We start from the raw sequence: 26,977 nt of genomic DNA, 5'->3' as shown, positions 1-26,977 counted from the left end.
TTATGAATTCCCTAAATTGGATTTTATCGTCAAATATTTTAACAGTATGGTTAACAACGAAGTAAAAGGGCTGAATTTAAGCTCTTTTGAACATTTAAATAATTTTGTGACCACTTGTTTTCAGTAAGTTGTAGTAGCAGTTTGGTAGAGCAGGGGATTCTTCAATATACAAAGTTTAAAATCTAGTTACAGTAAGGAAGAAAAGGCCAAGAACTGAGGATGTTCAATTTGGTTTTGGTAAATAAATACTACTAAGGTTCAGTACACGTAATAATCAAGAAGGGGTTAAAAAAAACATGTAACGCCATTTTAAGCTATTCATGTCGTCCAATGGATATTTTTTTTTTCTGTCATAACCATTCCAATTAGATTAGTTTTCTTTACATTAACTTAATCTTACAAAAGTGTTTTATCGGAAAGTCTGGAAAATCGTAAGCTCTACGATTTTACTCCCAAAACGGAATTTTCACGTCGCCATGTGCGGTACACGATCGCACCTCGATCCGTCGAGTATTTTTTCTCGCAAAACGACAAAAGCGAGTGACAGCTACAATGACGGCAGTGCGAAACACAGCCGCATCTCAGCAACAAGTGCCAGGGGTGCGAGGGACGCTCAACTGGGGCCGCGAGTTTAGTTTGGGATGGGCTGCGAAATTCCAGGACTTTCTTTGAAATTGTAACTAAATGTTACGTATCGAATGTTTTTGAAACTTTAATTTATTAAGTTAGATTTAAAAACTGTAATTAAATTAACGATATTATATTTAATTTAGTAATCTTTTTTAAATGCGTTTTTTATAAATCCAAAAATTGTTATAAATCCATCTTAAAACATCTTGTATAATAAGTAAAAACATTAATTAAACAACTTAAAAAGAAAAGAAAAGAATGAAACTTTCTTTAATAAGGATGATTAAAAGTTTTCCAATTGCTTCGTAATCAACTCAAACAAAACAAAGTTAATTTCATCGCACAGTTCGTCAGAGCGTCTCGTGCTTGGAAAAAATGAATCCTGAAAATAGGCTTCTTGAAACATCACTGGATAAAATAAAATTCACGTGCCATATAGCAGGGATAAATATCAAAAACAGCAAAAATAGTCTGAAATTTACTTTAATCTACCTTTTTAATTTGCAATGGCTTAACTTTGACCTGGCAGGCGCCATTTGGTGTCTTGCGATGGGAATTAAAGAAGGAAAAAATTTTGCCGAGATAACTTACTGTGCTCCTTGTATAACTTTTAGCTTTCTAGCAAACTTTAAATCGCTCGCCGTTGTATTAAACGAGAAAAAACTCCAACAATTGATTAGTACTCTCAAAGAAATGGAAGTTAAAGATCAACTGCGCCAGAAAAAAAAGGAAAATGATAAAATCTACAAAGATGAGATAAGTTTTCTGCACAGTCTAATAAAAGTGTTGCATATTGCTTACTCAGTTTTAGTGATGATGTTTTTGGTAAATCCATTGATTTTAATTGGCTACAAGTACTACCGGACAAAGGAATGGGATCTGGTGTTACCATTTCTGATTTTGTACCCTTTTGACTCGCATGACATAAAGTACTGGCCTTTTGTTTACTTGCATCAAATTTGGTCAAGTAAGTATCGTAATAATTTACAATATTTTTATATTAGAAATGAAAAAAATATCCGGTTGTAAACATTACCTATAACATGATATTATTAATACCTTCATACAAATTCCTCTAAAATTGTTAATTCTTTTTTTAATATTACAACTTTTTTGTAAAACTAATTGCTCATTAGTTTGTTCTCATCATTCTAATAATATACAATTTTCATTTACAGATGTCGTAGTAAACGTTTACATATGTTCGTCAGATTTTATTTTATACACTTGCTGCACATTTATCACCATACAATTCCGTCTTCTACAAACTGAAATAAAAGACTTAGTTAAGGAGAATACAACATTGAAAAACTTCAAGACCAGTTTTCGGGAGATGGTAATGTGGCATCAAGATTTGATAAGGTAAAGAATGCTTAAATTAAATTAATAGTCCTAATTATTAGAAAGAAAAAACAAAATATTAGAAAGAAAAATATTTTCATAGAAAAAGAATACATAGCTACTGAACAAAAAAATACGGCATCAAATTGTACACAATTTTTTTTAACTTGGCGTTAAAGTGCGTCGTCTGATGTGTCCGCGGACGAAACTTGATTTTAATTGGAGAGGTGTTGAATTTTATTTTGCAGGTGTACACAGACACTTGAAGTTATTTACTCCAAGAGTATTCTCTTCAACTTCATATCAAGCTCCGTTTTAATTTGTCTGACTGGATTCGATGTGTTGGTAAGTATACCCGTGATACTTTTCTAAATTCGTTGCATCCAACTTGTTTTTTTGACAATTCAACTTTTTTTTAGGTATTGACAGACAAGATTATGGTTATCTCGTTCGTATCATTTCTATTGACAAGTCTACTGCAAATTTTCTTCGTGTGTTTCTTTGGAGATCTATTGATGAGATCGGTAATTTCTAATATTTGGGTCATTCCACCGGCCAAGAAAATCACCTGTCCGGGGCCAAAAAGTACCCGAATATCATAATATTTTAGTAACAAATATTTTTATCTAATAGTATAACTTTGGTTCTAGTTGTTAAACCACAGAGATAGTTAATAATAGTTAATTAAGTAATTTAAAAAAAATCGTAAGTCGTCAAAAATTGATTACCACGACGTGTCCGCGCTCCCGATTTCAGAACAAATTTGCTCGTATAAATTAATCCGTTATTATTACCGCTTTCAATGCTTATGTAATCGATTACTGATTAAATAAACATTGATAAATTAAATACGATATAACTATATGACTAAAAGGTTTTGTAAAATAACTATTTGAAGTTGTGTCCGGGCGTTAACCGTGATTACCCCGACACGTCACTAATGTGCGCCTACGTCCCTAGCTACGCAATTTAGAAACGAGCTCTATCCTCCCCCGTGAACCTTTAGTGGTGGCCTGCGTGCCGAGGTGATCGGTAATGCAACTCGTCGCAGGATTTCGGAGTTATCGAGATAAGAATATGATTACCCCGACCTTGGTTCAGTGCACGATTGATTTACTCTATCCTGTTTTTTTAGGTTTCTTTACATGGAAAGTTCTTGAGAATGTACAGGAATAATGGTCCATGTAACCGCATTTTTGTGTATTAAAACATATGGGATTCAACTTACAGATTGGGCAGGGCTCAGGATAAACCTTAATTTTTTGACTACCCCGACCTTGATTACCCCGACTTTTGTCACCGAGTAATCAATAATACTGTAATTTTACTAATGAATGATTAACTAAATAACGTTTAATAAGCAAAATTACCCTTTACTAAAATGAAATCCTATCTCCTATTAATACATAATATTATCCCTCAAAATTGGCAAGACCCCTGGACTCGACCTTATCACCGCTGAAATGCTGTAAGCCGATGTAAACTCCGCCGTTAACGTCCTGACACCTGTCTTCGAAAACATCTGGATGGAAGAGGAACTCCCAGACGACTGGCATAAGGGGCTTCTAATTATTGTGCCGAAAAAAGGGTAAAGCAAGGGTATCAGTACCGGAAGACCCAAGAGATGCGATCTGGAGTGAGGAATTGCACACCGTTGGTGCAGAGGATGTCCAACGAGTCCACAATTTCACTTACCTCGGGAGCATCGTTTCAGAGCCTGGAGGTACCGAAGAGGACATCACTTCGCGCATTGCCAAGGCCAGAGCTACCTTCGCACAACTTCGAGCCGTATGGCAGTCACGGAAATTGACCCAAGCAAGATCAAAATATTCGGGTCCAACGTCAAACCAGTTCTGCTCTATGGGCGTGAAACGTGGAAGGTCACTAAGGTTATCTCGCACCAGCTGCAGATCTTCTTCAGCCGCTGTCTTCGCCGAATTCTCCAAAATCTTCAAACGACGAACTTTTGGAACGCTGCCACGAAATACCGATCTTTCAGCAGAATAAACGCTGCAAGTGGAACTGGATCGGCCACACTCTCCGAAGGGACCCCGATCACATCCCCAAGCAGGCTCTAGATTGGAACCCCCAGGGAAAATGCAAACGTGGTCGCGCCAAAAAAACATAGCGGCGCACTGTTAAGACTTGGAGCGAGATCAAACACGAAGCTCAAGACCGAATGCGATGGAGGACTGTTGTGGACGCCTTCTGTCCCATATAGGAGACATAGGACATTGAGTCACTAATATTATATGTATAATATATTTGTATGTTTTTTACTCTTTTACGCAATAACTACTTAACAGATTTTGTTGAAACTTTACAATATTGTCGTTTATACATCAAAATAACAAATGGCTAGTTATAATAACATTTATTTTACCATAACTTAAAAAAACCTTAGAAAATAAAATATTTTGTTTTATTTTTGATTACTCTGACTCCCAACTTTGATTACCCCGACCATGAAAATTTTGATGTCGCATAACTTTTTATTCCTGCTTGCTACAGATGGGCCAATATAAAAAATATGCTCGTAATAATGTCTATTTTGAAATGTTTTACCTAAACTTACTCTAAATTCAAAAATAAAAAAGGTCGGGGTAATCAACAAAATAATCCAGATCCGGAGAATGACCGATTTGATCGAGATCGAAATTTATTGAATTCGAATTTTAATGTTTTTCTTTTGTTTTCGTAGAGCATGGGAGTCGGTGATGCTGCTTACAAGTGCCTATGGTATGGTAAAGAGCCAATTATCGGCAAAAATTTGCTTTTGATATTGATAAGATCAAGCAAGCCCTGCAAGATGACTGCATACGGGTTTGCTGATGTAAACCTAACGGCATTTATGAGGGTGAGTGCGTAAATCAATAAAATCAAATAAAAATAAAAGTTATTTATTTCACTATTGAGAAAACTTTTTTTTTCAGATCCTAAGTAACGCCTGGTCGTACTTTGCATTGCTGAAAACTATCGTATTCGGTTGATGGTGTACGGCATCTATAAGTATATTTTTATGTTTAAAAACGCATGCAGTTAATTAAATCTAGCTATGAAATAATTGTAATACTTATCTAATTCTGTAGTACTTAAATAAATGAACATCACAATTGATATCTTTTAATAATTTGCAAGACTCACGAAAACTCCCGAAACTGTTGGCCCCCACTTGCACCTCCCTCAAGATACGACAGCAAAAACCGACCACGCTTCCCGGCCCGCGATCCGAGCGCTCACCTGAGTAATGGCGTGCGGTTACTCTATGCACAGCATATCAAGCTTGACACTTGCACCTTATTTAGTTGGGATAGGTGTTATTTTGCAACTAAAATGCATAATTTCATGTGCAAAGTGTCGCTTGACGACGTGGAAAATTGATTGTTTATTGCGAGTTGCATGTTAAGGAGGATTTAGTTTCATCTAAAGGAGCATTCGGATCAGAAATGAGGAGATCCGTAAAAGAACTAAGGTCGCTGACATAGCCCAACGGATTAGCAAGCTGAAGTGGGAATGGGCAGGGCATATAGTACGCAGAACTGACGGCCGATGGGGCAGCAAGGTTCTGGAGTGGAGGCCACGTACCGGAAAGCGCAGCGTAGGACGTCCACTCACAAGGTGGACCGACGACCTTATAAGGTAGCGGGTAGGCGCTGGATGCAGGCCGCCGCCAACCGGCCATTGTGGAAATCATTGGAGGATGTCTATGTTCAGCAGTGGACGTCCTTTGGCTGAAATGATGATGATGATGATGAAAGGAGCATTTCGTAGTTCCGTACTCCAGCGTGGAGCTGCTATAGTAATGGCGTGCGGTTAGCTACTTTATGCACAGCATATCAAGCTTCATATGCACCTTATGTAGTTGGAAAAAGTGCTAATGCATTCTCATGTTGTACAAAGTGAGACGGTTCTAATGCGTTTGACGACGTGGAAAAGTGTTTGTTTAATGCTAACGCTTCATATTATTACAGGATTTAGTTTCACCTAAAGGACCATTACGTATTTCTGCAGAACACTGTAAAGTACTTACCAACACTATAGGGCAGGATTTCCCAATTTTTTTTTCGAAGGAACCCTAATTGATTATACTTTTCCTAGCGGAAACCCCGTACTACTCCGCCCGCACGCCCTGCCCCTCCCTTGTGCGTAAACAAGTCGGTGCGCACAACGTCGGTCACGAAACGTGGGATAATATTTTTTACGGAACCCTTGCGGCCTTTCCACGGAACCTCAGGGTTCCGCGGACCACCTTTCGGGAACCGCTGCTATAGGGTATCCTTGGGTATACCTATTCGTTCGTATACTTTGGATCGTCTTTATGGAGAATTTAGATAATGGAGTCTATTTCATCAAATTCTTAATGTTTCTAAAATATTTACAACTGACGGTTGTTGCACCTAAAGTACTTATTATAGATATTTTTTTAATGCTAACTTAAATATTTTTTTTTGTTTTCTTGTACATTTTTTTATTATCAAATTGAAATAGTAAATTCATGGGTATTAGGTATTACGTGGCATTCAGTTTTACAAAATTATGAAGCAGAATATTCAGAATTTGTACCTATTGTAAGCCTACTTATATAATTCATTATTATATTTATATATTTTCAACGTGTGTATAGATCTGATAATAATAGTTTTATTTAATATTGTAAGTTAACCTTGATTATTGAATGCAATTATGTAATGATATCGACTACTTCCGTTTCTTTAGGAAATACTTCATAGTTTTGTTTATACAATTTATTAACGTGCTGTAGGTAATTGATTATTATTATTAAATTATTTATTAAATTATTATTGTAAATAAATACAAATAAATCAAAGTTATGAAGTATTGTAATTAATAAAGACAGTGTATTGATACCCGCGGTTGTCGATAGTTCTGTGCCATGGCGGCATTCTTGTTCGAGCTGTGAAACGAATTGTATTGCACAAGAAAATATACGGAGTGATTGGTGAAATAACTGTGTTTGAGTTTCTACGTCTTCCATTTCTGAGGCTGTCCCATAGCTTCAGAAGTGGGATCGACGAAAACAATTATAGTTTTCGATCTACGCCTACATAGGAGAAACGTAAGTACCGCTGTTTTATATTTGCAATTACAAGTGTGTTTATTATATTAAATTCGATAAGAGGAAATACAAGTAATTTATTGCGTGATTGTTTACGATTTTTTTTTCTTGAACTTTTTTTTACCTTGCCTCATTTGACGCCGTATTATTCCTATTCGTACATTTAAAATTATTATGAAAGTGAGACCGAGTTGCTTTAACTAGAAGTACTAGAAGTAAATCAACGAGTAAACAATCACGTTTTAACTAACTATTAGACGCTAATATACTTAGCAAGTTAGGAGCTGGATTCCTACTAAGGTAAATATACCCTTATATAGAATTATTACGTGTACTGGCGTTCGTCTGGCACTGGTAGTTTGCGTGCGAGACAAATAGCTACGGTTGCGGGTTCGAAACCCCGCAGGATACAAATATTAGGCAAGATAAGCAATAGAAATAAAACCAGACAGTACTATTAAAATCTTAGTTATGGGGTTTTCTTTTTTTTTTAAATCTGGTAATGATAATTATTTCACAAAACAATTATATGGTTAGGTTTACCTACTTTCTTCGTCAATAAGAGTCAAATTATACGATAATTCTGTGGTTAAACGTATCTACCTGATCAGATATTTATTTTATCTATCAGATAATTATTGTTAATCTCGATATTAGACAACGGCTATGTTGTCCTTGTACAAAATGAAAAAGGGTTGTTTTCGGTTTACTAAGCTGTGATTTGTCAGTTTCAGTTGTTGCAATGGACCGAGATAAAAGGAAAAGTCGAAACTATGAGACTTTTAGTCCAGACCCAGGTGTGCCCAGGTTTGAGGGCCAGGGTCGAGAAGACCCAGGTGTGCCCAGGTTTGAGGGCCAGGGTCGAGAAACGCTTAACTCGAGACAGCGTGAGTCCAGTTTTGCGACGTGGCCAGGAGAACCCAGGTGTGAGGGTCAGGCTAACACGTGGAGACAATCGTCGGAACAACCAGGGGTATCGCGGGCGCGCTTTACCGAGGTTGGTCGGCATGATGGTTCAGATGGAGAGCATCGCGAACAAAAGAGGGCACAATCGAGAAGGGGTCGGGAGAACGAGAGGTCTCTTCGCACACCTTCACGGAGAGAGCGGAGCCGGTCGCCGAGCGCTGCATCTGGTGAACATTACGTCAGAGGGAGAAGCCCGAGTCGGTGCGTGCGGAGACGAGAGGATGAGAAGAATCTGAAGTCGGATTCCAGGTATGAAAGGAAAAGGAGACGTAGTTCGTCACGAGAGTCTGATGAACTACATCCACCTAGTCCTAAGAAATCTAGGGAAACAGATTCGACTGATGCCATATTAAATAAATTTTTGACAATTTTGCAAACAGTTAAGAGTTCAGATAAGTCTAAGTTAACCTTTAATACCAACATTGTACCCGAGTTTGATCCTATGGCAAAGGAACAAACCGTTCTAACGTGGTTGACAAAAGTAGAGGAGTGCGCCGAAATCTACGGCTGGGATGACAGGGAAATAATCCACTACGCTCTCCCCAAGTTAACTGGCGTAGCGAGATCCTGGTATCAAAGTTTACCTACAATGATGTTCACTTGGGCTGAATGGAAAAATAAATTAGTGGAATCTTTCCCTGTTCGCGAAGACTATGCTGAACTCTTGACTGAAATGCTTGCTAAAAAGGTTAAGTACGGCGAATCGCTTGAACACTACTATTATGCTAAAATAAATATGTTAAATCGCTGTAAAATTTATGGGCGACAGGCGGTTGACTGTTTGCTATATGGTGTGGAAGACAGAGCTATAAAAGTAGGTGCACAAGCTGCACAATTTTCCGAACCCGAGCAGGTTTTAAAATATTTTAGAACCGTTAAGGTAGGACATACACGCGACAATCATGACTCGAGTTCTAGGTCCCGTAATGATCGTAAGGGTTTTGTAACTGCAAAACCTGGTAGTTCAAGAATTACTTGTTATAACTGTGATCAAACAGGGCACCCCAGCTTCAGATGCGACAAACCTCCCACAAAATGTACCACTTGCGATAAACTAGGTCACTCGTCAGCTCACTGCTTTAAAAATAAATTCCCAAATAAAGATTGTGACAAAGATACGAATCAAAATAAAGGCAACAATGAAAAACAGGTAGCGCAATTGTGTTCAAATCAAGATGTTACTGCAAAATACATATTTCAAATTAAAATCAATGGCCATTCTATAGATTGTCATTTAGATTTGGGTAGTCAGTGTTCCCTCATAAAACTGACCAAAGCCACGGAACTTAACCTAAAAGTAGTCATGCCAGAGGATTTACCTGTTCTTAGAGGTATAGGTGCTAATTTGATTTCTCCGGTCGGAATGACGACTGTTTCGGTTGAGGTTCAGGGAATAAAGGAATCAATAAACTTGTACGTCGTGGACGACTACGTTATCAATCAGTCAGTTCTTTTGGGGCATTCCTTTACGGAAAAACCCGACATAATCATCACGAAGACTCCTACGGAAGTTATATTTAAAAAAATTCAGTGTGTTAAAATGCATCTTGTAGCAAGTAAAAATGTTGAAATACCGTCGAATACGTTGCGTGTTGTTCAGATTATTTCAAGTCCAGCTGTGAATGCACGTGTCTACGTAAATGGTTCTGTAAGGGGTCCTGAGGGAAAGGAATACTACCTTTTGCCGGGAGAATACGAGGTGAAGGATGGTGTTAGTGCACTTTTAATACACAACGCGTCGCCCAATTCAATCACACTCGATAAAGGTACTCTTTTGACACGTGTACTGTACAATGACACTGAGAAATCAACAACAGTCTTAGACTCTTGTAACGTTACATTCTGTGAAACCCAAAAGAATGAGGCATTAAACTGTAACGACAATTTAAGTGAGGACGAAAAGTTAAAATTACAAAATTTAGTACAAAAATATAATCATTGTTTTTCGAACGGACTTCATGATTTGGGCTTCACAGATTTAACGGAAATGGTAATCGAGTTGGAGGATAATGAGCCAGTTGTCTACAGACCCTACCGTATGTCCTACGCCGATCGTGCTCTGGTAAGGAGCATGATACAGGAGATGGCTGATCACGGTATCGTTAGGGAGTCGACGTCGCCTTATGCTAGCCCAATCGTTTTGGTTCAAAAAAAGACGGGCGATAAACGATTATGTGTCGACTACCGGGCGTTAAATCGCAAGACAAAGAAGGAGCACTACCCACTCCCTCGAATTGAGGATCAGTTAGATCAACTGGCAGGTAACAAGGTATTTACATCACTTGATCTGGCCTCTGGATACTACCAGATACCGATAGCCGAAGAATCACGACATAAGACCGCATTTGTGACACCAGACGGCCAATTTGAGTACAATAGGATGCCATTTGGCTTGGTAAATGCGCCTTCGGTGTTCCAGCGAACGATTAACAAAATATTACTCGAAGCGAAGATTAAATACGCTATCGTGTATATGGACGACGTCCTTATACCAGCCAAAGACGTCAATGAAGGCTTACAACGATTAGAAGAGGTTTTAGAACTTCTTGAAAAGGGTGGTTTAACCTTGAAACTGAGTAAGTGTCACTTTTTCCTCGACAATATCGATTTTCTTGGGTATGAGGTGAGTTCCAATGGCATCCGGCCTGGAAATCGTAAAACTGAAGCGGTCTCAAAATTCCCGACACCTAAAAATCAGCACGAACTTAGACAATTTCTTGGTTTGTCAGGATATTTTAGGCGATTTATCATGAATTACGCCCTGATAGCGGCGCCGTTGACTAATTTACTAAAAAAGGAAGCGAAATGGGTTTGGACTGAACTGGAGGACTGTGCGTTTAGCAAAATAAAAGAAATGTTGATCAGTAGACCCATTCTCGCGCTCTATGACCATAAAGCCGAAACCCAACTACATACCGACGCAAGCAAAGAGGGACTAGCCGGTATCTTACTACAAGCCAACTCTAATGGAGTTTTCCAACCTGTGTCATATTTTAGTCGCAAGACAAACGCAGACGAACGAAAACTCCATTCTTACGATCTTGAAACGTTAGCAGTAGTAGCATCACTGAATCGATTTAGGGTTTATCTCATCGGCATTGAATTCAAAATATTCACCGATTGTAATGCGTTGCGTTCAACGATGATCAAGCGTGACTTAATCCCGCGGATTGCTCGATGGTGGGTGCAGCTCCAAGAATTCAATTGTACAATTGAGTACCGTCCAGGATCGCGAATGTCACACGTTGATGCGTTGAGTCGCAACCCTATTGAGGGAGATGAAACAGAGTCTCCCAAGTGTTTTGACGTTTTGGCCGTTGAAGGGGATGAACAAGACTGGATTGCCACTGTACAATCCGCTGACGAGGAGGTAAAAAGGATAAAGGATATTTTATCAGATCCTGATTCGGAACAGCTAATAGATGTTCATAAAAACTACAAACTCAAAAATAATCGCGTATATAGGATCGATGGGGATCAAATTAAGTGGCTTGTACCAAAAGGGGTTCGTTGGCAGGTTTTGAAAATGAACCACGATGACGCTGGTCATCTTGGTTATGACAAAACCTTACAACGAATACGCAAAAACTACTGGTTTGCCAAAATGCGCAAATTCGTAAAAAAATACGTATCGTCATGTTTAGAATGTGCACACCATAAGGCACCTGGAGGTAAACGCGAAGGTGAACTACACCCAATAGACAAACCAAGTATACCCTTTCATACGGTTCATGCGGACCATTTAGGTCCGTTTATAAGAAGTAAGAAGGGCAACTGCTACTTACTTGTTTTAGTGGACGGATTCACAAAATTTGTCAATATAAGACCGGTAAGAGACACCAAATCAACGACTACCGTAAGGGTTCTTAAAGATCACGTCAGTTGTTTTGGAGTACCAACANACCAACAAGACTTATTACTGACAAAGGCACTAGTTTCACCAGTGCAGTTTTTAAGGAGTTTGTAACATCACATGGCATCAAACATATACAGAATGCTGTTTCAACTCCGCGCGCGAATGGTCAAGTAGAAAGATTCAATAGAACCATTCTTGATGCACTTTCTACTTCGACCCATGGCAAAGACGAAAAGTCTTGGGACGAACAAATTCTAGATATCCAGTTAGGCCTAAACACGACAACTCACAAAACAACTCAAAAGTCGCCATCAGAGTTGCTTTTCGGGTTTAATATAAAATGTAGGAGTGATGGAATATTAAGTGAAGTCTTAGACGATACAGTGAATATGACAACGACAGAAGAATTAGGAGACATTANATTTGTCCAAATGAATTAGTTGCGAAAAGTACAGTTGCTAAAAGTTCATTTGGGAAATGAAACTTTGGCGATAAGTTGTTTGCGAAGTGAAATTTGGCGAAAAGTAATTTGGCCAAACGGAAGGATACCTTATTAATTAGTATCTCTTGATGATATTTTAGCAAGTTAAACCTAAAATCATGTTTTCCGTAAATAATTTAAATAAGAATGCAATTTACGAGTTTGTTGTTTGATTACTCAATTAAAAATTTAAATTTAAAAAATTAACACTTCTAATGGTAGATGGTAGGTATGGCTGGCGGCATACATTTAGTATGAAATTCGGAAACATTGAATTTTTGCATAGATCCAGTTTATTCTTTGACCTATTTATTGTTATTGTTTTAAAGAGCTCATGAAGCACTTACAGGAACAGTAAACAGTTTCTCGATATCTTGTATAATTAAAAATCAATCTTCATTTAATAGGTATTTGTATTGTAGATACTTATAGGTACAAATCAATCATTTGTACCTACCTATAAGTATCTACAATACAAATACCTAACCAACTTAGTTGACGTTTTATAAAACTATTTGTCTAAGTGTCATCGAGCGACCGCTGGTGGATTTGCCATTTACCTGACCTACCCCTTTATTACTAAACGTTTAATATCAGATGAATAGTTACGCACCTATTTCTTTCATTCAGTCGTCAGTAATAGAACTTTCGGAAAAACATGACGAAGCGTTGTGTGACCATACAGACGCTATTCAACTTTTATTAGTAAGGAAGAGTATATTTTATGTTGATAGAAACACAATATCATAGACTAATGTTTTGACACGCTGTTAAAATTTTTATTAGTCATTTATTATTTCCTGACCAAACAGATACCATAATAATATCTTTTATCTATTCTACCCATATTCTGTAAGTAAAATAATAAAAAGTTTGAAACGAAAGAAATTACAAGTCCGATTTACCTAAACAAATAAATTAAAAATATTTGCAGATCAAAAGTACTCAATCATACTACAATTTACGAAAAAATCACGCGTGACGCATATACGTCAGTGGGCAGTCAACTGACATAGACCCGGCGTCTACGAGTGCCAAAGCACGACTGATTTATGCGATTTGATGCACCCGATTTTATAGTATTTCAGGTGAGATACAGGCCAAGAGCTTCCTCGTTGTGGATAAAAAAAAAAAAAAAAAAAATTAATTTTTCATTTGAAGATTGAAGATAGATATTTTTTCTTTTTCACACAATAATAGTATTATGTTTCTTCTTAAGTATAAAGTAGTTTATGTTGCCAAATGACTTTTAGATTATGAGATGTGACCTGTTTTCTTGCAGTAATTTTCTCGAATTTTGACTATCTTAGACATGATAAAAATGCATTTTAATTAATTAAACATCAAAATTTTCTCAATAGACTTTCTTCTTCAGGGTATGCTTATTCTAATGAATACATTCTATCTTCTTACTTAGAAATACATTTGTTGTAATATTAGTTCAAAGTTGTGCCTTCGCGAGTTACCTGGAAATCAGGCTTTCGAAATTCGCTGTTTTCGTAGGCAAACATCCAATTTGAACGAGATTTTGTCAATAGACATTCCGTAAAAACGTATGATAATTACGATGATATAACTCAAAAGAAGCTATAACAATAAATTATATGACTAAAATCATTTCGAAATCTGCCAAATTCTCGATTTCTGCATGAAAAATGTGACAACGCTCTTAAGTTTCGGAGAAAAAAAAAGAAATCTTAATTACATTTCCGATTGCTGTTTAGGAAATGTGTAAATTTCCTAGGAAATGTGTCTAATATAATTTACATCACACATTTCCGGGTGATTTTAGGACTTATACACAATTCCTAGGAATTGTATACAATGACGGATTTCATACATTTCCTGTAACATATACATTAGCTATAACAATTGTTTTCTATGCAAATACATTACTAATTATTTATTTTGTGTTTAAAATCCAATTAGAGTATGTATGATTGTACTTACTTTATGTGTCAGTTATGTACATATTATTTCATAGCGAAGGGACTCGCTATCAACAGGACGGCCGAGTTGTAAGCCTACTTATATAATTCATTATTATATTTATATATTTTACAACATGTATAGATCTGATAATAATAGTTTTATTTAATATTGTAATTTAACCTTGATTATTGAATGCAATTATGTAATGATACCGACTACTTCCGTTTCTTTAGGAAATACTTCATAGTTTTGTTTATACAATTTATTAACGTGCTGTAGGTATTGTTAAATTATTATTGTAAATAAATTTGTGTTTATTAAATTNCAAAGTTATGAAGTATTGTAATTAATAAAGACAGTGTATTGATACCCGCGGTTGTCGATAGTTCTGTGCCATGGCGGCATTCTTGTTCGAGCTGTGAAACGAATTGTATTGCACAAGAAAATATACGGAGTGATTGGTGAAATAACTGTGTTTGAGTTTCTACGTCTTCCATTTCTGAGGCTGTCCCATACTATGAAAATCTTAACGATTTTTTCATTGATTTTTTCACGGTATTTGAAGTAGCGTAGGTACCTTCCAATGCGACACTGATGGGAGGAGCTGTTGGTTTAACGCCATAGACTTTGGAATATGGTGATACGATAAAACTGGCTAAAACACATAAAAGTAAAAAAAATACTGAATGGTTTTTTTTAGAGTAGAAAATGTTGCAGTTTATAGTCCACATAAACTAGCCACCTTTTCTACCTACGACAATATTCTCCTTTTTTAAAGTCGGTTAAAATACCACTGATTGCCTCATCCTGACATGTTTCGAGCTAGTGGAAAAATGGTAGTACATAGTTCTTTGGACCAATTACCAGAAAAGAAATCGGTAGTTTGAAAGTATTTTATGTTTCAATCTTTTATAATACTATAAGGCGTTTTTGTATAATACTGGTACCACTTATTATCCTTTTAGTCCTTTATTCTTGAGTCGGCTTTTGTCCAGCAGTAAACGTCATTTAGCTTAAACGAACGAACCACTAGGTACAATGCAGTATCCTAGTAAAGTGCAAATTCTAAGCATTATCAACTCTACTATATCAAACAATGACATTTTAATTACCCAATATTACGCGGCGTTGATTTAGTTCGTGAAAATGCATGACACAGTGCGGGCTCCTATATTTCGGTTGAAAATAAAGCTATTTCCAAGTAACTGACTATTCCCACCTCTCGTTCCCACCGCTGCAACTCCTGTGTAGCCAGGATCTACAGCTTGACCGCCAAAAACCCAACCAGTGAAGGTCAAGTTTGTTCTAGGAAAGTTAAACTGCCATTGAACACGCGAAGAAATTAATCAGAAGAACATAGGTGGAGTTCGGAGTTAAGGATCGACTTCCCTTCAGTGCATAGCGGATGGCAGGTGTCAAGCAAAATCTTATGTAACCTTTAAGAAGAGATTATACACCAAGGACTGTAAGGGTCTATCAAGTGAGCTGTTAGCTAGGTAGTTGCCAATAAATATTTATTGCAAAATCACTTGAAAGTTACGGAAATTTTTCATTGTCACGACAAGATCGGGCAAAAACAGGTGTATTTTTTTATGTAGGAACGGACAAAACTCACCACATTATAAAGGAAGATATACTAACAGAATAAAACGAAGTAAAAGGGCGCGAAAGTAGCATTTATGGGATCACTCAGAACCTCTAATTATGGTGACTTATTAATTTGACCTGGCTCACTAACCCTACGGTTACAATTCAAGTTACTAATTAATCCTGATTTCAAATTCAAATTGCATAGCGCCACGTTCAAGGTAACAATGGTTAATCATACAGATGGAGAAATTGAACACTTCACACTAAAAACATTTACCGATCAAACGAGCGATTGTTCGGACGCAAAAATGGAAGAAGAATCGCTGTTTGACAAATCTTTGAAGAAGATCACATTCGCTTTTCGACTCACTGGCTTAAATATCGAAAACGATAAAAGAAACTTCAAGCAAAACTGCGTCTATCTCTTCAACTTTCTTTGGCTGAACACCGACATCGTTGGAGCTCTGCAATGGGTCTTATACGGTATTGCCAGCGGCAAAAACTTCACAGAGCTTACGTATGTCGCTCCTTGTCTAACCTTGAGCATTCTTGGAGATATCAAAGCTGTTTTCATGATCTTAAACGAAAAGAAAGTACACATCCTAATGGACAATATACGAAGCTTAGAACTTAAAGCTAAGGAGTTTGAAAACTCTGAGCGAGAGGACATGATCAAACCAGAAATAAAATTTTTGAACATTATAATTAGCGTACTAAACGTATTGAATTGCCTGATGATTGTCGTTTTTGATGCAAGTCCTCTCATTTTGATAGCAGTTAAGTATTTTACTACGGGGCAGTTAGAACTTATGCTACCGTTTTTGGATGTGTATCCATTCGATTCCTTTGATCTCCGGTATTGGCCTTTTGCGTATATCCACCAGATTTGGTCAGGTAAGTCTATACCAAGTATATTTACACAAATACATGAATTTTCTATAACATTCATCAAACAGAGAACGGGCAGCAGCGCTCTCCGAAAAACATCAATGTTTTAAAATGCGATCTCCAACCCGCCTGCCAAGCGTGGGCATTATGCCAAAACCCTCCACTATAGCGGAGGAGGCTCATAGTTCAGCAGTGAACTGTAAACGGCTGTTGATGATGATGAAGTTTTCTGTCTCTACTAGCAAAGATTTATCAGCATGTTGACTATTCTAATCCAGAATGTATCGTTCTTCTGGAGATCTGCGCCACTGATTACTTCTTCTTCACCTGCTGCACCCACATCAAGATCCAGTTCAAGCTCTTGCAGCACCAGTTCCAAGAGATCATTCCCAGCAGGAGTGTCTCTGCGGTGGATTCCATCTACCAGGCTGCTATTCGGACCAAATTCCAGGAGTTGATCAAGTGGCACCAGGAAATTATAAGGTAACTGTTCATAGATGTTACTATTCTTTATTGGACGTCCAAAACTTACAAATGCTTATAAAATCCAAAACTTCTCTATTTCTATGTTCATAAGACTAAATAAGTAGTATACCCACTGAGATATTTAAATTTTATTTTATTTTTTAGATCCGCAAACATGCTGGAAGGAGTATACTCCAAATCCACTCTCCTGAACTTCTGCACCAGCTCCTTGGTTATTTGCCTCACTGGTTTTAACGTTACGGTAAATAATTTTATTCATATCATTTTTTTTAAGAATATCCCTTTAACCCTTCAAGATAGGCTAAATAAATGCTTGTGTTTCGTATTTGCGGCGGGATTCAATTTTTCCTCGTATCACGAGTTCAGACAATTCACCGTTCGGCTATTATCGCTTCAAAAACCTTCGCTTCATTAATTTGGTACAACCAATAGACAATTTTCAATATTATTTTCTTTCAGACCATAGATGACAAGGCGTTTGTGATGACGTTCATCATTTTCCTCTTCATGAGCTTGCTGCAAGTGTTCTTTCTATGCTTCTTTGGTGATATCCTGATGAGTTCTGTAAGTAGATTGCACATTAGAGGAGCAAAAAATTGAGAAAGCAAATTCCTTGGAAGCGTATGCACATTGCTCCAGTCACGTACGTATGTAAGTACGTACTTGCCGTCAGCTTCTTCATACATGCATGCAAGCTTCTTTTTCATTTTACTTACATGGGTATCGTCTTTATGGAGAGCAAGATGTCCACACGATGGCACTTTAAGCTAAACACTTTGGCATCTTTCTTATTTACTATTGTAATAAGGATGATTATACAAGAAAATGTACGTGTCACTGGAAAATAACAAGACCGCAAAATTTTGTGGGAAATTGATAAAGTTCCGTAGGCTTCTATACAAGAGATTATACTCGTATTGTATTAATTTAGCCCAAATTTTCGCAAATTGATAAACTTACTGAACTCACGCGTAAAATAATAAGTAAGCAATAACCATGCCATGTGCGCTTTGATTGGTTAAATAAGTCACGTGTTCCTTCTTCTTCCTCTCCGCCGCCATTGTTCGCCACTTACAAATACACATATTGCATAGATACACTATAGTTGATCTAAGTCTGTTTTCGCCTCTATGATTATTGACTGATGATGTTGAATGATAATTGGTTTCCAGAGCATAGATGTGAGCAACGCCGTGTACAACAGCCGGTGGTACCTCACCGATGTAATGATGGGAAGAAACGTTCTTCTGGTTCAAACTAGGTGAAAATAGATTTATAGATAAAGACAAGAAAGAAAGAAATACACAAAAAAGACGGCTCAATTTAGACTTTCTTATACATAGAGTGATCTCAACCAGACAACCTAGGGAGAGTAAAAGTAGAAAAAAATCCTTATCATAAAATGTCGTGTTGTGCGTTTTTTTAAACTTTATTTAGTCAGTCAACTGGTATTAAAATTTGTTAAATCTCTTGTTACAACAAATTAAAAGCATTTTAGATTAGTATTTACGTAGGTATTTAGGAGTTTTGAAGAAAATTGCTCAGATAATTAACGTAGGTAACATAATTAAGCTAATACGGTACGAAAATGAAAAAGTTTTTCTATAAGAGAAACATGAATAGGAAAATGAAAAAAGTAATTTAATATAAAATACGTAGGTAATTATTATTATCATACTATTTTTCTATTTAACTCTTTACATTTGTAGAGCCCAAGATCCGTGCAAGCTGACTGCAGCTGGATTCGCAGATGTCAACTTGAGAGCTTACATGAAGGTAAGGTTTTACTTACTACCTAACTTAGATAAATGTACTATCGGCAACAGTGTCACCTACCCATTGCCTGTCGTCATCTCGTTCTATCGCAAAGAATCACTATTTGACGAGAGCGAGAGCAAAAACGGAAATGGATAGTTAACAGTGTGGCCGTGTGTACATTAACTCTTATTTAGTAACTAATAAATATAATCTTTATTAAAACTTTAATCGATATGTTTAAAACGTTTGTTTCAGATATTGAGCACAGCTTGGTCATATTTCGCACTTCTCCAAACTATCTACAGTACACGGTCTTAAGTCCAAAATCTACGTAGTATTTGTGCTACTGGTAGTAAACTTAATGAGCAAATTCGTCTTTTACTTATTTATTCTTTGTTTATCCAATATTTAATTAGTTTGAAACTCAAATAAAACAAAATAATTGTATTTATCAACCTGTAGTCATAAATTTCTCGGTAAACTATACTAAAAGAGAAAATAAAGGTGCCCAAAGTATTTACCTCCCATTAAAAATCAAAAAGCAGCTTCCAATTTTCTACAAATTCTTCTTTATTTTGTCTGCGATAGAAAACTACTTTACTTGGCAAGGTGTATAGCACTTAAAGCATTAGTTGACACTGAAAAGAATTTCTTACGAAATAAATAAAATAAAAACCAACATGTTACCCGACCGTCATTATAATAATAGTTCGAATTTAATATTTAACGTTAATACATAATTATTATATGCCACATTATTTTCCGCATTACCTATATTTACGATAATGAAAGGGTAATTACTTGAAACTTTACTCGTATTATTTAAATATTCTTTAACTTTGACACGGGTGCGTTGCACAAGAAAAAATGGCGGAACAACCAATAGACAAATCTCTTCGGAAAATTAGATTCATATTCAGATACGCTGGCATGAATCTCGAAGAACGCCCGAGAACTTGGTGCCAGAGCTTCATTTATGTGGTCAACTTTCTGTGGATAGCCACGGATATAATCGGCGAAATCAACTGGATATTTGAAGGAGTGAGCAAAGGGACAAGCTTCGTCGAACTGACCCATGTAGCCCCTTGTCTCAGTTTGGGAACGATGTCAGAGTTCAAAACTGCGTTTGTGGTCGCCCACGAGAAGAGCCTTTTTCGCCTCATAGGCAACGTTAGAGAGATGGAAAGAAAGAGGCTGGTGGGTCCAATCGCGCATAAAATTGTGAAGGAAGAGTCCAAGTTCCTGTACAACCTGGTGTTTGCGATGAAGATGGTCAATTGGGTCCTTGTGGTTGTGTTCGACTTCGGCCCTTTGGTCTGGATCGTAGTGAAGTATTTTATTTACGGGGAACTGGAGCTCCTTCTGCCTATTATTGACATATACCCATTTGACTGCTACGACTTGAGGATCTGGCCGTTTGCCTACATTCATCAGATCTGGACTGGTATGGTTTATTTTACAGTTTTTAAAGTCCCCGCAAACTACAGACTTTTAGTCGGCCGATAGTTTAGTCGGCTACAAATACAGGGTGTGGTTTCGTAAAACAACGCCTATCTCAGGAGTGGTAGTACACATGAAAGTAATTACAAGAAAAATATAAATAAAGTTTTAACTATTATTTTATTAGTAAAAAACCTTGTTCAAACGTCTCCGAAAACTTTCAAAATGGCGTTTGCTACCGCCCCCACTGCCCCCGCGTACCCCGCTACACCACCGAGCACATGCGACCGTTCGCCCGCGTAATAATACCATTTTCCTGATTTCATAGATTTTTCCATGAATTTCCACAAAAACTTTGTGAGTAGAGTGGAGGCCACGTACCGGAAAATACAGCGTGTGCCTCATAAAGGTGGCAGGAAGGCGCTGGATGCAGGCCACTACCAATTGGGCTACATGGAAATTATTAAGGAAGGCCTATGTTCAGCAGTGGACGTCTTCTGACTGGAATGATGATAAAAAACTTTTTTTCCAGCATGGGTAGTGGTAACAGAGATCCTGGGGGTAGACTGCCTTTTCTACATCTGTTGTACGCACGTCATGATCCAGTTTAAGATCTTGAGTCATGAGGTTACTAACGTCATAGCAGAGAGCAGGAGCGCGAAGCGGATAGAAGTCACACAGCTTCGGGAAAAGTTTAACGAGCTGGTTAAATGGCATCAGGATATTATTAAGTAAGTAGTATGATTTAAGCCAAAGTTTTTAATGTGTTGTAGGTACCTGCCTAACATGCAAATTTTTTGAAGATAGGTACATATAACTAGATAAATGAAAACACTGTAATACCTCAAAACATCATCAATTCCTATCTACAGTTTCAAAAGAACTAGTTTATTTGTTACGTTCTTTTCGGGCCACCCATCATTATTGATGCCATCAACTTAGGGCTACTCTCAATGCAATTAAATCGTCTTGCCTGTAGTGTAACCTCAATTCTATTGTTTACAGCTCTGCAGGCTTGCTTGAAGATATTTACTCGAAGTCGACCCTGGTCAATTTCCTCACCAGCTCTCTTATCATTTGCTTAACTGGATTCAACATGACGGTAAATTTATTAGCTATTATTATTATATTATTAGGCTTTTGACAACAAATACAGATATGTAGTAGGTAATTATAAAAAAACAAACATTGTGCCCGTGCCCTGCTTATCAAATAGAGGCCCGCTCTCAGCTCCGCTTGCTTATTGGTTGAAGAACTGATTAAGCTAAGGATTAGCAAGCTGAAGTGAGAATGGGCACATAACTAACATGGGGCAGCAAGCTTTTGGAATGGAGGCCACGTATCATAAAACGCAGCGTGTGACGTGCACAGATGACTTTATAAAAATTGCAAGAAGGCGCGTGATGCAGGCCGCTGCCAACCGGCCAATCTGGAAATCATTGAAGAAGAAAGAATTTTATAGTGTACCTCCTGTGGCTCAAATTATGATAATGAAGAATCTCGCCATTCTTCTTAATCGTTTCGCTCTTGGCAGAGCGGTCGTGGTCACATTGAGGCGTTGTTCACGTCGGTGGTAGAGGCGGATACAACTCTCCGCACGATTTCCCGCCAGCTCTCACTGTTGGCAGACTGTCTGGTGCAGTCAAATACGCCGTCTACCACTGCCGATTTCTCTTGGTCGGTACAGCGCATAGGTGACCTGCCACGCGATCATGCCATAGCGAGTTCTATCACACAGGTTTGCTTAGTTTGGGACGACAGTGTAAAATGCTAAAAGTTTATAAATATTTCAGGCATTAGACAACGTGAGAATGACGGTAGCCTTTGCCTTCTTCGTCGTGGCCATGCTGCAGATTTACTTCCTGTGCTTCTTTGGAAACATGCTCATGGATGCCGTAAGCTTCATTTGTTAATTTCTTTTTCAAAAGCGAAACGACTACAATGTACATAGAAGTACCTAAACGATGTACTAGGTATGAGTCCCAGCAGGCTTCAAACTTTTTGTCGGCCGCTATGTAGATTGGTTAAAACTGGTTGGTTATTATATCGATGGGTGCCTGGAATAAAGCCGCAATCGACAAAACACAATTTTACAGGAGAAGAGATTTAGTGAAATTTTTGAATAATAACTAAACTACGAGGCGTATCCAAATGGTTTGTATATCAAACGATGCGTTATTTTTTCTGGAGTAACATATAATGTGCATAAGGTTATAGTGCTTAGAATATACCTTAAAAAAGGTAGAAATACATATTGCCGCTTCATACATTGAAAGTCGGTTCCGTAAGAGTCCATTGTGGTTTTATTCCGGTAAAAAGTGCAAAAGTAATCATACAGCAATAGTGCATTGCAGCGTTGTGCGCTGATCTGAAGGATGTATGGCGAATACAGTAATAGCGGTTTGCTTGAATTTAATGATCGACTTGGAAAATGTACTGGTGAATGCTGTGTACATTGTATGTTCATATGGTCCGTATCGAAATGAGTACAAAGTTGAATATCTAGAGTGTTTAGTTAATATCTTTATATAAAGTAGTGGAATTCATTAGTACATAATGATAATATTATAATATTACACGCTTTTGCCCGCGGCTTTTTCGTAGTTTAGAAGTTATCAATAATTTTGTAACTTTTTTTCAATTTTTAGGTGAGGGGTTTCAAAGAGCTTCCAAATTATGAATCCAGAAACAACACCGTTTTTTTAGAGACGCGGAACCTCGCTCGGAATTGCATGTCATTATAATAATATTTTTCAATAGCGTTCAGCCTTATTGCATTCCTGCGATTAGATCTAGGTATTTCCTCGAGGCTCGAAAGAAATGATAACGATGACACACATTATTTACCACTATTTAGGTCGATTTAGGTATAAGAATAGGATTTAAGATACCGCGCAAGCACTCTCAAATTTAACAGCTGCTTATAGATGACCCACGCTGAACTGTCCCACCAAACTCAATGACAGGGGGGCGCTACTATCGTTCAACTATATGGTTTCCAACATGGCAAAAATCGGAACCAGCGATCTGGTATTGACGGTGGCGCCCCACTGTCAATGTCATCTATAGGACAGTTCACTATTTTGGAACTATAAGACGATTTGACAGTTGTTTGAGTAATGCTTAGCGTTGAATGGCGTTTCAGTATGCGAAAATTCATTTAAGTGGCGTTTGAGTGCAACTTAATTTGAGAGGTGCTTAAAAATTGAGAACTGCTCAGATGTTGTTTTGAGTATGCGAAATGTAAGTTTAGGAGCTGCTTAACTATTTGAGAAGCCGTCAAATATTTAAATGGCGTTTCAGTATTCGGCCGTAAACCATTTGTACCACCGAATAAACCGAATCATTAGCAATAAAGATACGGACGAACAATTTGAATTTTGCGTGTCTGAATTTAAAAAGTATACAGATATTTTAAAAATTAATACAGATACGGTTACCGATTCTTTAATACCAACAAGCAATTCAGAATGTCCGACTACCTCTGCTGCCCCACCTCTAAATATTTCTGTCACTTGTGATCGTGGAGGAGCAGTAGACTTAGGTAGGCTTAAATATGACGGTAAGTCTTGCGTACGAGCGTTCATTCAACGTCTTACTGAATTTTGCGTCGCTAGGAGTATCTCTGATACTAAGGCCATGTCTTATGCCACTGAAATTTTCACCGGAGACGCACTTCATTGGTTTAGAAGTGTTAGGGATCGTGTGTCTAATTGGAACGAGCTAATTACCCTGTTGAGACAAGATTTTGACCAGTCTGACTTTGATTACAGACTGCTGTCAGAAATTCGTAACAGAACACAAGGCGAATCGGAAAATATCACGATTTATTTGTCGATCATGTCCGGATTGTTTTCGCGTCTTTCGAAAACTCTGTCGGAAGAAGATTATCACACCTGGTGGAAACTGTGATCAGGCTCAAGGTAGAAGGAAACTTCAACTACAGAGAAACTATGGCTTCCTACCTCCAATGCCGAAACATATTGTTATTATAAATAAGCTTTAATGAACATAAACCAAATATCCCTCCTTCTTCTCTTCCTAAGTCCCCTTTATCTTCCTAAATCTGTCGCCATAACAATAATGTTGACAGCATTACTGTGTTCCAGCAGTTGTCAGGTAGGTACACAGCATTGCTTAATGTAAATCCAATCAACTTATTTTTATTGCATAGAAGAACACCATGAAGTATTATTACTTAAGAAAGTTTAAAGAAATTGTACAAGTAGGTAATGTTTATTGTGACTTGGTACACATAGTTTGTTTCGGGGAACAAAGCCGCAATGGCCGTTACTTGTAGAAGTTTGAAATAAAACTTTTAATATTGAACATGCCACGATTATTCTGGTAAACAAATTTCCGGGAATAACGATTCAATATCCATAGTGCTTTTGGTAAATCAGCCAGTTTCAAAGATAAAATTCTGAAAAAAAATCACAAGGTGTATAGAGACCCCCAGATTACGAAAATCGCTTAATCGGAAAACTGCTGCTATGGCTATTGCGGCTTTATTCCAGGCACCCATCGATATTAACTAAGGTATTATTATATTAACTAAGGTTGGACTATTAATCAAGCCTATTATTTTGAAGCCACGATAGCCGAACGGTGAAGGGGTCGGACTGGCCGACTCTTGATCCGGTGAACGCGGGTTTGGGTGAGCTCACTCGTGATACTAGCATATTTAGCTTAGTACGAGGGGCTAACGGGACTATTAGTAATTTGTTACAACTAGTTAGTAATCTTTTTAAAAGAAAAAAAAACAGCATGAAATTAGTATCCACATTACACCGATTTGATATCGGCCGATTCCTCACAAAAATTAGAAAGCCGATCAAACTATCGCCCGATATAAAGCCTGTAGTCTGCGGGGGCTCTACAAATTCCTAAAGTTTCATGTTGTTACTTACATAAGTACTTACAAATCCTTAAATTTTTAAATAAAAAAATAAGGCTTTCGAAGTACTAACATGTTTCGATTTCGTAGAGTACGGACGTGAGTACCGCAGTGTACAACAGCAGATGGTACCTCTCGGATGCTGCCTTCGGGAAGTCTGCCCTCATCATGCAGATCAGGCAAGTGTTAAACGCTGGTCCATTAGAGGTTGCTACAAACTGCAACTTAGCAAGCTGAAGTGACAATGGGCAGGCACATAGTACGCAGAACTGACTGTCGATGGGGCAGCCAGGTTCTGGAGAGGAGGCCACGTACCGGAAAGCCCAGTGTAGGACGGCTACTCACATGGCAGCAAACTTCTTAAAGGTAGCAGGAAGGCGCTGGCTTCCGCAAAGGCTATCCCTTACCTATAGCAGTATTGTAAGCACTTGATTTACCTGTTCTTGATACTCCTTACGTGTATAATCATCATGATTTACTTAATACTTATCTGAACTTCAAACTTTAAAACCACTAAAAGTTTCTTGATTGTGAATTTCAGGGCGCAAAAGCCATGCATAGTGACCGCTGCTGGTTTTGCCGAAGTCAACTTGAGAGCTTTTATGAAGGTAGGCAAAAGCAGAATCTTTGTTCGATATTAATATAATAATTGGTCTATTAATACCAGGGATATCAGTGATAAAAGGTACATATTTTTTTGCAGATTATTAGCACGTCGTGGTCGTACTTCGCGCTCTTGCGAACAGTGTATCAGGACATCTAAGCGTTAAATGTAAGCCTTCACAGAGATTTATTCATCATGTTCACATGTGATTCTGCCACCCCACACTAATCTATATCTAATATTATAAATGCAAAAATAACTCTGTCGGTCTGTCTGTCTGGTGAGCCGATTTTGATGTTTGGCATAGAGATAGTTTGATTCCCGGGAAAGGACATAGGATAGTTTTTATCCCGGTTTTTGAAACAGGGACGCGCGTGATAAAGTTTTTCTGTGACAGACAAAATTCCACACGGGCGAAGCCGCGGGCGGAAAGCTAGTTTAGTTATAAATGCGATATAGGTATAGCATTTTTTGTTGAAGCAAGGAACTGAAAAGACACGGCTGTAATTTAAAGCATGGGAGTGTAGTTTTCCCAGACAGAAAGCTTTTTTATACTACCTAGGCGCAGACCACCAATTTAGTCGGCCGATAGTTGGGCCCAATTTTAATTTGTATGAAAATCAAACCGGTGTAATGTGCGCTCTTCCATTTATGCCCATACTGATTAACTGCCCGACTAAAGTATCGGCCGACGAAAAATCGGTGGTCTGCGCCTAGACTTAGCTCAAAACTTTTATTAGAGCCCAAGATCCAAGTAAGCTGACTGCAACTGAATGTCATCATTTAATACAAACTTTTATTTTTTTGCCAAGTAAATAATGTGCTCTCGATTCATATTTTACTTTTCATCACATAATCTGAATAAAATATACAGTATCCTTTTTATTTTTCTTTCAGATGTTGAGCACTGCTGTCATACTTTGCACTTCACCAAACTATCTACAGTACGCTCTTTTAACTCAAATATTAAATATACTTTATAATTTAAATCGTAGTAAATGTGTGAGAAAATTCGTGTTTCATTTATTTTT

The 26,977-nt window shown here is 37.7% G+C and overlaps 3 protein-coding genes across 3 annotated transcripts; all 3 read left to right on the top strand.

Annotated features, from left to right (window-relative positions):
* The first annotated feature begins 1,943 nt into the window (after positions 1-1,943).
* On the top strand, positions 1,944-4,961 carry LOC114357621 (odorant receptor 4-like). The gene is made up of 4 exons (XM_028311338.1): positions 1,944-1,992; positions 2,220-2,316; positions 4,673-4,828; positions 4,905-4,961. Exons 1-4 carry the CDS (start codon positions 1,964-1,966, stop codon positions 4,959-4,961), a joined length of 339 nt encoding a protein of 112 aa, XP_028167139.1. The 5' UTR covers positions 1,944-1,963.
* Positions 4,962-16,166: 11,205 nt separating this feature from the next.
* LOC114357610 (odorant receptor 4) lies at positions 16,167-19,369 on the top strand. The gene is made up of 7 exons (XM_028311314.1): positions 16,167-16,767; positions 17,040-17,244; positions 17,392-17,488; positions 17,707-17,811; positions 18,420-18,508; positions 18,957-19,023; positions 19,261-19,369. Exons 1-7 carry the CDS (start codon positions 16,182-16,184, stop codon positions 19,321-19,323), a joined length of 1,212 nt encoding a protein of 403 aa, XP_028167115.1. The 5' UTR covers positions 16,167-16,181; the 3' UTR covers positions 19,324-19,369.
* Positions 19,370-19,735: 366 nt separating this feature from the next.
* LOC114357612 (putative odorant receptor 92a) lies at positions 19,736-26,947 on the top strand. Its single transcript, XM_028311316.1, has 8 exons — positions 19,736-20,449; positions 20,978-21,176; positions 21,451-21,547; positions 22,239-22,340; positions 25,433-25,521; positions 25,884-25,950; positions 26,046-26,114; positions 26,844-26,947. Exons 1-7 carry the CDS (start codon positions 19,873-19,875, stop codon positions 26,103-26,105), a joined length of 1,191 nt encoding a protein of 396 aa, XP_028167117.1. The 5' UTR covers positions 19,736-19,872; the 3' UTR covers positions 26,106-26,114; positions 26,844-26,947.
* Positions 26,948-26,977: the final 30 nt, after the last annotated feature.

This window comes from Ostrinia furnacalis, unplaced genomic scaffold, assembly GCF_004193835.3.
Source record: "Ostrinia furnacalis isolate ACB-3 unplaced genomic scaffold, ASM419383v2 OfSCF3271, whole genome shotgun sequence".
In the NCBI taxonomy this organism is placed as follows: Eukaryota; Metazoa; Arthropoda; class Insecta; order Lepidoptera; family Crambidae; genus Ostrinia; species Ostrinia furnacalis.
The sequence above is the reverse complement of the archived record's forward strand: the minus strand, read 5'-3'. Positions and strand labels throughout refer to the sequence as shown.